Source organism: Limulus polyphemus, unplaced genomic scaffold (genome assembly GCF_000517525.1).
Source record: "Limulus polyphemus unplaced genomic scaffold, Limulus_polyphemus-2.1.2 Scaffold283, whole genome shotgun sequence".
Lineage (NCBI taxonomy): Eukaryota > Metazoa > Arthropoda > Merostomata > Xiphosura > Limulidae > Limulus > Limulus polyphemus.
In genome coordinates, this window is record NW_013665893.1 from 338,898 (window position 1) to 350,549 (window position 11,652).

General features: G+C 31.7%; 1 protein-coding gene across 1 annotated transcript; it reads right to left on the reverse strand.

Moving 5' to 3' along the window:
- Positions 1-638: 638 nt before the first annotated feature.
- Positions 639-3,619, reverse strand: LOC106457027 (RYamide receptor-like). Its single transcript, XM_013916411.2, has 2 exons — positions 2,778-3,619; positions 639-1,022 (listed from the first exon to the last, which is right to left on the reverse strand). The coding sequence occupies exons 1-2, from the start codon at positions 3,576-3,578 to the stop codon at positions 639-641; spliced, it is 1,185 nt and encodes a 394-aa protein (XP_013771865.1). The 5' UTR covers positions 3,579-3,619.
- Positions 3,620-11,652: the final 8,033 nt, after the last annotated feature.

The window sequence follows — 11,652 nt, forward strand, 5'->3', positions numbered from 1 at the left end:
GGGTGGTTAATGAAAGTGTTCCAAAACGCGACATTAATTTCTTGACGACCTAATATCTCTATATCTGTTTGCACGAGATAATACTTTCGTATACAGTAAGTTTCTGTTAAACAAAATAAAATAATTTACAATACATTTTGCTGGGTATAATTTCTGTACAAAGTAACACTGATTTCTAAATAAAGCTATTATGTTTTTTTTTTCCATTGCTAATTTAATTCACTGATGTCAACAGCTGGAATTTAATTTTATTCCTCTGTAATAGAAATAAGATTAAAAAATCTTAAACTTTACAAACTTCGCTTTGCAGCCGACTTCCTCTATCTCTCTCAAAATACATGAATTGGCAAAAAAGGTTAAAGATCAACAAAATATTTTCTGACTGTCAGGCAGTGATAACAGGACAATGTGGAAAAAGGAACTAATTAGATTAAGCTTTATTTAGTTATTGCGTTATAAACAGGGAACTGTTAGTCCATTAAAACTTGTCACTATGAATAATGTTTTGTTTTTATAAAACAGTTTAACTTAATGGGAAACAAAAGATAGTCAAACACAAACAAAATAAATTACTTTACTTACACAAGCCAGTCATGTAAACGGGATGTTGTAGATGGTGCACTGAAGAGTTACTTCATCTAGACGTGCACCTTTCTAGGCTGCGCTCTGCAGTGGCCGTTGTTTGTCAATGCTTGGCCACGCCTAGTGCTCTGCGACTGTCTATAGTCAGTTGATGCAACAAAGGAGTGAAGGGGGTTATCAGGATGTTGTCGCAGGGGCATACAACAAATGAAGTGGAAGACACGAGCAAAACCTGCTCTGTATTTGGAGTTCATCCAGCAGTAAATGAAAGGGTTGCAGCAAGCATGGCTCATTGCTAGCCAATGACAAGCAAACCATATGTATTCAATGTGTGGGAAGTAATAGATGCTCGGGTTATGGTCTCCGGCGACTAGCAGAGTGTTAAGGGGTAGCCAACACAGGGTGAAGGCTGTGACACAGGTGATCATCATTTTTATCATCTGGAATAGAAAAGTGTGAAGAAAAACAAGAAGACACAACTGGAAAGATTTGAAATTTAATCCTTAAAGATTCAAGACAGAATATAAAGTTTTCTATGAAACGAGAAACATTAATTTTTGTTTTGAAGTTGAAAACCAGAATTTAATCTTACTGAGTAAGAAAGAGATATATAGGATTGTTATTCAGCTTCTACATAAATTTGTTAGTTAGATGAAATGTACTGTTATTTCAGAATTTCACATGTGAGAAATTAAAAGATTAATTATATATTCGAAACTAAAATCTCTTCAACACCTGTGAAATACTTAAGCAACAAAACTAGTAAGTGGTAAAAAGACAGACGAAAAACAACTTGACACTAGGTTGATACTGAAATGTGTTGCGAGTGAAGAATAGGAACAGAGAAGTAAAGGAGAAGAAATAATGAGGACATTTTCATGCAATGACTCCATCCAAACTAACTATAAAATAAAGGGTTTGAAACGTGCAAAAACTACTACGTAACACAACGCAAGTTCCTTTACACATTACATTACACTAACAGATCATGTTTTCTTTGTCTAACATCTGTTATTAACAATTATGTAGGACACTATCTCCTACGTAACTATATTTGTATTTTGTATTTGTGTAAAAGCTACTGTTTATAATATATTTAATTCATTTTTTTTATTGTATTCCTGTTTCATTAATAGAAACTCCCGACCTAAAACTGACTGGAAACTATGAGTTGTAGTTTAAAAGTGATGCCACACCTATAATGCACCTAAAACTTATTTGTGTGATTTTAACCAGATAATTTGATTTAATTTTGAGTCATGTAGGAAAATGTGAAGTCTGTAATTCAGGTTTTAAAAAAAATATAAAATTTGGTTTATTAATCATCTCAGAAATTTGAGCCCATTTAGTTCAAATGTGCACAAAATAAAAATAAAGTTGTTAAATAATATTAACTGTAGGTACTAAAAACGGCTTTCTGTTTAATCAGATAAATAATGATAAAAAAGCATGTATTATTTAAACCCTACATTCTCATGAGTTGAATTTGATCTTCGACCATTCAAGAGAAGGAAATTAGATTATATAATACTTTTTTTTCTTTAATTAACTAAGTTTGAATTGGAAAGAAAGCTTAAAAATGAAAGCTATAATACAATATTTACTTAAGTAAAAATATAAACTGTACAGTTCCCTATAAGTACATTTAGATTTTCATAACATGGACTTTTAATTCCATGAAAATTCTATCAAAGCAGAATACATGAAATTATAGAAAACAAAAAGGCCTAAAGCATGAGATCTCGTTCCTTTTTGTTAGCCAGATTAGTTAACTACCAAAAATTCTGCCATTAAAAAATAACTTTAGTTTCATTACACTTTTTTTTTGTCCAGTGCAGTAAATTGCCTGTTGAAAATTAATTGATATTAGTTTATAACTAAGCATAGAAACCGGTCTGAGTTTATCGAAGATAACATGAAACATACTAAACATAATTTGGTATAAACTGTCAACTGTATGTGTTCCATGTTTATATAACAGAGGGACTTTTACTAAATACAGCGTTCCATACATCCTGTAGTTATATTTAACTGTCATTTTTTGAAATAAAACAAAGCTTTTTATAGAGTTAAAGAAGCAATACACAGATACTAATGAAGCATCATGCATGTGTTCACGCTACAGCCAAATGATTCCATACTTTAACTCTTTAAAAGGAATATTAATTAATGTGTGTTTCTAACACGTTACTTACTTTTCGTTTCGAAGCAGCCAGTCGCTGATCGCGGATGTTTTCGGCCTCCCCTGGAGTTTGCTTTCCCCATACAACAATAGCGATCCTGGTGTAGGTGAAGATAAGTACAATCAAAGGAAGGAAATACTGTAGAAGCATAAGGGCCATGCTGTAGTAATATCTTTGTATTGGTGTACTCCAATCTTCGGTACAACGATAACCCTCAGTGTCGTTCTGTGGAACTAACTTGGAAACAATGGCTGTCGGTAGGGGTGTTAACAGCGCCACTAACCATACTGCAAGAATCAGCAGCTTAGCCTGCAACTTAGTCATTCTTGGCCGCAAGGGCTTAATGATAGCGATGTATCTATCTATACTAATTGTTATTAACGTGTAAGCACTAACAAATACAGAGACGGCTTGGGCATAAGTGAAAATCACACAGAAAACAGCACCGAATGGCCACTGTCCAAGAATAAGATTGACCACGAAGGTGAAAGGAATGCACAGAACGGCCATTAAAATGTCACCGACAGCAAGGTTAACAATGAAAAAGTTGGTTACAGTCCGCATCCGTGGATCAGAGAGCACAATATAACAAACAATCCCGTTCCCACCTATAGCTGCCAGGGATATCGCTATGTACATAATATACATGAGAACCTGAACACCTATAGGGACAAGACTTCCGTATGCAGGAGTGTGAGGGTTAGTATTGTTATCTTCCTTAGAATCACGGGAAAGATCCATGGAAATGTTAATTCCAGTGAATACTTTTGTTTCCCATTGACCAAATATCGAGTCGTTAATAATGTCCGCCATTCTGGTGTTGATTTGATATTGGAAAGCTGATCAAAGGTTCTCTTTCATAGGGTTACACGGAAATAACATATTTCGCTACCTGCAAAAAGATAAAAAGATATATATCCTAATAGTTACGATATTTTAAAGTTGTTTTTAAAACGACAAGTAGAAGTAAACGAAATACCAGAAAAAAATACAAAAAAACACAACTTTCTTCTCAGATATTATACTGATAATCGAGAACAAAAAACAAACAAACAAACTATAATTCAATTTTTGTATAAGTAAAACGAGTACAGTTGTGAGTTTAAAACGGAAGGAGCTTTAATCCAACCTTTGTATAAGTATAACGAGTATCGTTGTGAGGTTAAAACGTAAGGAGCTTTAATCCAACCTTTGTATAAGTATAACGAGTGTAGTTGTGAGATTAAAACTTAAGGAGCTTTAATCCAACCTTTGTATAAGTAGAACGAGTATGGTTGTGAGGTTAAAACGTTCAGTAAACCTTTATAAGAGTGTAGAGGAAAGTGTTTTTTTTTTTATACACAGTCAAGAAAGAGATTAAATAAGTATGTTGTAACTTATTTGAAGAAGTGAAACTTAGAGAAGCGGTATTGGAAATCCAATTCCTGATCATGAAACAGGCTCTCTGATAAACAAAGTAATCGGTATAAAATCTCTGAAGCTCCGTTCTTTTTGTACTTCTAAAAGTAAAAACTACTTCTCTTGAGGATAAAAGTTGTTTAGATTGTTGATTAGATATAGTAGAAACCATTAAACTGCTTAAAAACAAAATTTAAATACAATGTGTTTTGTATATCAATATTTGGATAATTTGATGACTTATGATTGTTTCTCTAGTTCTGCGATTATTCAAGTGTCTTAAGAGGTTTTATTAGGATTGTTATTAAAAAACACACTGTAAATTTCAGAATAACAATCTGTAAAAATTAATAACTTCGTATGGTATGTACGTCTTCTACAAACTGGCGAAGAATGATTATCATAAGACATTAGTATTAGGCCTGTAATATTTTTTAACACTAAGGGACGAGATATAAAGATGTAATAGATCGAACGTCTTATGACAAATATAATTGTAATAACTTCTTATATTTAATGTTTAACATTAAATATTGCATTAAGATCACATTTTATATTCATTTTACCTTTAAAGATGAATATTTTATACTATCTTAATAACTCATCTACACTTTACTGTATGTCAGTAAGTCATACATTATTATCGATGTGGAGGCTTAGAAATCGTATTTTATTTTAATTTTAACTCACTTTTAAGCTTATTTGTGTTACAAAAATATTCCTAAATTAGTGATTACTGAAACAGACACATTTATTAAGGTATAAGAATATTTGGTTTTGGCTACATAAAATATTTAAAACCCTTGCTGGTATATTTAATTGTTAATTGAAATAAATCAGTATCATGTATTCAAACAAGGATTTCACATTAAATTTTTAATAGAATACGTTGTTGTAATGGTACCCTTTAAAATTAATCTTTTCAAATATGAATGATTCCCAGGTAATTCTGCCACCTACAATTTTCACCCAAAGGCAGATTTTCGCATATATTTTACAACCTATCTTGTCGTATTGTATGTGAATAAAGTTTGATACAAACGCATAGTTTTGATAAAAACCTCGTAACTTATGTATACATAAACGGCTTTTAATTAATTAAGCCACTGGTTACATACTGGAGAGCATTTTTGTAAAAAATGATAAAACAAAACTTAAAATAAGTCCAACAGACAAAAGTCATTAAAGTTTGTTAAAAATCAAAACGTATCTTATGCTACATTCAGTGTTAACATTGGAGTACAAGACATGAAATGATACACTGGTCAGCGCAAGAAATCGGATTTAGTTTGTTTATCAGCAATACAATACCGACTAGAGACGTTATAGCATCAAACTGGTGTAATGTAAGAGCTAAAAGCTTTTCCGTCTTAGATTTTTGTTATAAAAGTCTTTAAAAGCATTTTAAAAACTTAAATGAACTACAATATTCCTTTTTGTTTGATCACAAGAACGTTACAGGTTTATTTATTATGACTTACTCTTAATTTCAGTTTAAAGAAATTCAATATCTGTTTACATAAGCCTGACAACTAGTTCGACCCGACTGTTGAACCGTGACAAGTATATTTTTAAGGTGTAAATTAAAGTATTTACTTTATGCTACTAAACTATATATTATTAGAACTGTTTTACTACTATTGCTACAATGTTTATTTGGGTAAAGAGACTTACGTGTTCCTTGTGGGGTGTGATTTTCTAAACATCGAGAGTGTTGTTTTAATTGCAGCATAATGTTCAATTTTCTTCAAACGATTTGTCATAGTACTCTGTACAATAAGCTTAACAGCACCGCTTACAATATGCTTTAAAACATACTTTCTAATCAGTTAACAATTTACTATAAAACAAACTTAAAAGCATGCTACATAACATACTCTACAACATATTTCATAGTATATGTTTCAAAATATGTATGAAACTACATTTTACAGAATATCTTACAATATGCGACATATCTTTTTCTACAGCATATTGATAATGAGTTATAAGATAATATTCACAATGTATTGTACAGTATTATTCAAAAATGAACATCTAATAAAATATTAATGTAATTTTTGAATATTCCATATAATGTTCTAAAAGTACGGGTATTTTTTTTCATACATTAACCTGAAAAAATACGCCTCTATATGGATTAACCTTGTACGAAAAGAAAAATATTTGAAAACGTGGAGATAATGAAAAGTTTTATCTGTTTACTTATTAGCTCATTTTTGCTATCTTTATTATATTATTCATATCTTCAGTTCACGTAAGTTCTTTCCAAAAGTCACTTATTGTATGTCATTTGCTTGAGACATCTGAAGATGCTTTGTGTCGACCATGTCACTTCTAAGCTGACTTTTAAAATCTCGTGTAAAGCAGACTGGGTTTCTCCGTATAGATCTTAGTGTTCATAACACAAGCATCTGCTGTGAAACGTCCCTAGAAAGATGACACTGCTAAAGACAGAATTACCATGAGTATTTTATAGGTGACATTCAAGACGGGATAAAAGCACTTTCTGGACGGGACTTTAAAGTATAGCATTCTGAATATAACAATATAAAGTTACGAATTAATCTTATATGCTACAGTCATGAGGTTGAGAAAATAAAACCGCATAGTTATGTATTATAAGTGTTGAATGTACATCTTTTCAGTGCATTGTAATTAATTTTAGGTGGTATAAATGCAGAGGTTAAACAAATATCAAAGAATTCCTAATGTTAAGTTTAGTAGAACATATATATATATATATATATATATATTATCAGAATACTATGCCTGAATGAAATTGCCCACATAATTCTGTGCTGTGATAATGGCTCTACTATGGGCCAGTGGTAAAATCTAGGGATAGATTTCCCGCGGTGGATAGAATACAGATAGCTCACTGTGTAGCTTTTCACTAAGGAAACATCAATATTTAACGCCACCTTACAGACATTTTTACCAAATTATGGTATATGCAAAATTTAAAAGCAAAAAGAAATTTTAGAAATCATCTTAGAAACGGTGTTCTTATCCTACTGTCTAATGTATTGTACAAAAGCTGAGTATTTTTTTCAGGAAAACAGCAACATTTGAAATGTTTATCGCGAAAAAAACTATCGTAAAAGAAAAACGAGTCTTTGTAACATCCTTCAAAAACTTGTAACATGAAAACCCTATTTGCAGGGCGTAAGCCATTGTTGGCTTCGGGAGAAATATCTGATGGGAAAAATGTCATTTTCTCTTTTTAAAGTTTCTCGAGTGTATAGTATACAAAATACTACTTCAAAATGAACAGATTTTTGAAAACTATCAATAAAAATCCCCTCTCAAAATATAAAAAAACTAGTTATATTGTTTATCACGTAGGAGTCGATGCTGTACTTAAAAATGGGTAAATGTCATGTTGGGCTTAGTTTAATTAAATTTTGAAAATAAAAATAAATTCACGCGCAGTACTTGAGTATTTGTTTTGTTTGTTTTAAGTTAAGCAAACAGCTATACAATGGGCTATCTGTGCTCTGCCCACCACGGGTATCGAAACTCGGTATCTAGCGTTGTAAGTCCGCAGACATACCACTATGCCACCGGGGGGGGGGGTCCCAATTCCCTTACGAAAAGAAAACAGGTTTACTTGATGTTGAAGCACAATGTTCATTTTGATATAAATATTTTCATCGCTACTACGTTCTGAGAAATCATCTTCAAATTCGGTAATTAACATTTAAAGATAAAAAATTTACATCAACAGTTTTTGTATTAATAATTACACATAACAAGATATCTAACGAACTTCAAAGCAGTGATATGACGAATAGATACTTCAAACTAAACAATATCATAGTTGGTTTAACACTTCTTGTTTTATTAACTTAACATCTTAACATAGGAAATAGAAAACAATTTACAAGATACATTTCAAACATTATAGTTTTACCTCCTTTTCATGATGGTGCTGAGATTTACTGATCATTAATGTAAGGTATTTAGAGGTTGATAAAATATATTTGATAAATCTATAATGTTTGGATGTGAAAAAGAAACCTGTTATTCATTTGATTGACATCAAGTACACAAGTTCTGTATTTTTCGTTTCTCATAAATCTTGAGAGTAGTGTTTGCTATTACTCAATGCTTTAAAATATTGATCATGTAGTTTTAGAATTGAAATTTTTATACCGAATGACATTTTATGTGTACGTGAGCTAAAACCCCAGATCAAAAACTATTCTCTAATTTGGAATTACCGAAACGATTACGAGATGCCTCCCAGCGGCTTTGTCAGCTCTTTAAACTGAACAATGGAACTGGCTGTCATTTTTATCACTCTTAAGAGAGCAGAGCAGCATTACACATCGAACCTTGGACCCTTGTATTCACTGCCCAGCACACTAACTACTAAGTCACGCCAGGAGTCAATAATGGAATGAAATAATATATTTTTGTTCCAACGGTTTTCGAATCCATTCTTCACACACATTTTATTGAATTGTTTCACAAGGACTGCTTGCCTTCTGTTTAAGTTTGGAGATGACATTTCAGGCACTGAATTGAGTTATTTATATTTCCTTTCGTATTTACTTCCATGCTTTATTGCGTCGCACTAAAGTAATGTTCGTACACTTCTGTTGAAAAGTAATATCCTACGTTGCAGCTCCTCAAGGTTGTCGTGGGATAGTTAATTATTACAAAGTTAAAAATAATTTAAATTATAGAAATGGAATTATCTCTTAATTTCATTTCTTGTAACAACAAAAAGGTGAGTTTAGTAGTTGTTGGTAACTTTAGTTTGTTTTAATATTGTAAAAACATTTCTTGTTAGAAAACCAGAGTTATTAAACTTTCTCCGAAGCTTCGATACTGACCATTACACCAAATACATTTTGACATAAACAAGAGGGAAAAAGCCCTTGTAATGACACTTATCGACTGAATTTTGGAAGATTTTCTTAACTAAATGATGTCGTGGCAATAAGTTTATTTGATTGCAACATTTATTGACGTCATTATTGTAAAAATCTTAATACAAGAAAGAAGTATTTTGTTCCTTCCTAAAAACTTTTTTCTTACATGCTGAAACTATGTATTTGTAGTACTCTTCATGATAATTAGGAACTTATGTCTATTATAATAATGGATGTAAAGAAAGGGCGGATGTAAATATACCTCAGTAGACATTTTGTACAACAACATATTAAAAGCTTATCAAAGTTTTTAAAAAGTCTAACGTTAGGTCGTAGAATAACACTATAAGTTTATATATTGATAGCATTAAGTACGGTAAGCCCTAACTAAATCAAAAAACGTAAACAAGTTATAGTGTAAATTCATCTCTTTGTCGAATATAATTCGTACTTAATAAAGGCTTAACTAATTTTCGGCCTAAGACAAGTGGACTTATATATATATTGGTGTCTGCGGTTAGAATTATTTTGTATTATTCTAGACATCCTGTATTTATAGAAGTACTGTTGTAATAAAAATACTAATTTCACCGTAAATGTTTTTCATATTTTCTACTATAAGAATGACATAACAAGGTTTTACAGATAGAGTTTACCAAAATGAACAAGTACAACTTCACTTTTCTCTACATATCTATATATAGAGAGATTTCTTCAGCAAGTTGTACTAAATTTTCTACACTAAAGAACGTCGTAATAAATCTTGCGGATCAAATAAAAATTTCTGGAGAGAGTCCAGAATTTTCAAAGCACTTAGAAACCACTAGAAAACCTTGCCAATGTCGAGGACGTGTCAACTCTTCTGTGATCATAAGGGACGTTATAAGTTTTTTTTATATTACTATAGTACATATTTATGTTTTCCACTGAGCCACCAAAGTGTTTCTTTAAAAGACTGAAGTTGTCGTTGAAACAGTGGGTTTCATATGAGTTGAATAGATTTTCACAATATTGTTTCTAGCTCTAGATATTGATTTCCATTGGTATTTTAAAGTAATGTGAAAAAACAGAACGTTCAGACACCGTTAGACTCGCATAACCTTAAATAACATACCTGAAGAATGGATTTTAATTTCAATGTTGCGTGGATCTCTTTTCTGGCATAATTTTTAATTATGTGATTATTGCTACAAACCTCTAGATCTGGCAAAACAATAACACGCACACCTTAATTTCTATTCTATTCTAATGATCTTGATAAGAACTTTTTTCAAATAATCTGCCAAAAAGTTTTTAGAAAAATGTTAAAACTGTTTATAAAAATGTCTACATTAAACTTCGTGTCTTTTTTTTTTGTTTAACTGTGAATTCCTTATTATCTCATACTAAACATTATTGTCTATTTTATTCTCGTTTTTCTAATAACTTCTTTGTCACGATGTTGTGCAAGTTGTCAATGTAATGAAAATATAGAAATTCGGAGATTTAATAACCAAGAATTCATTCAGGTTACATGCATTCACCCAGCTACGGTTGTTATGGCAACGTAGTTGTGAAAATTTCATCATTGAAATTCTTAAAATTGCTTTGTTCCTCTCACTAATATCAGTTACACTGCTATCACTCTTGACGAAAGCAGCTGCTGAAGAAAACGCATGTATCATCAAGAGATATTTGTCCATACTGTATATAATACAGGACAGTTAAACACAGAGAGCGCTGCACAGAACGTGCAGACAGTCCTTTTCTTACAATCAGAATTCTTAATTAGTCGGCATTATAAGAACTAAACAAAATGAAACAATGCCTGCAGGAAAAGACGCCATTAATACTTATGTATAATATGTGTTTCCGTGTGTTTATATATAAAATATTTTTGTATACATGTACAGTACATACAAAACTAATTCTACGAAATACTAACACATTCGTCTTTCAGTGAATGTTTGTTTGTGACATTAGCGTTTTATTCTAGTTCTTGATACGCTATCTGAGCCTTCGAAACTAAATAAAAAACCCTCAGTTACATCAAAGTCTGTTTCTTATGAAGTATCCAAATTATTCATCACCTTCTATGTCAATGAAGACATTAGCAAACGTTGAGAAAAATGAACAATTTAACTCAAGTTTCACTTATTTCTTATGGTTGCAGGCTCGAATTCCACCATTGAACTTTAATTAGCCAGCCTTGCAATTTCTTTGAAATATATGTATATTGGTAGAAAGAGATTTCTACAAATAATAATATATGACAAAACAATTATTTCATTAAGAATTCATTACATTAAAGTGGAAAGCGAAGGTAAATGTTCATTAAGTATCTGTTTCATCAACCATTTGGAAAATCATATTTTGAGTTTTTCTAACAGGTTTGGGGCTGGCATGCTCTGAGATTTAAGGCGCTCAACTCGCAATCTACGGGTCGCGGAATCGAAACTCGTTACTGAACTTGCTCGCCTGTAGAGTCGTTAGGCATTATAATGTGACGGTTAATCCCACAATTCATTAGTGAAGTGTAACCCAAGAGTTGGCGGTGGGTGATGTTAACTATCTGCTTTCTATCTAGTTTGTCACTTGAAAATTAGAGACGGCTAACGCAGGTAATC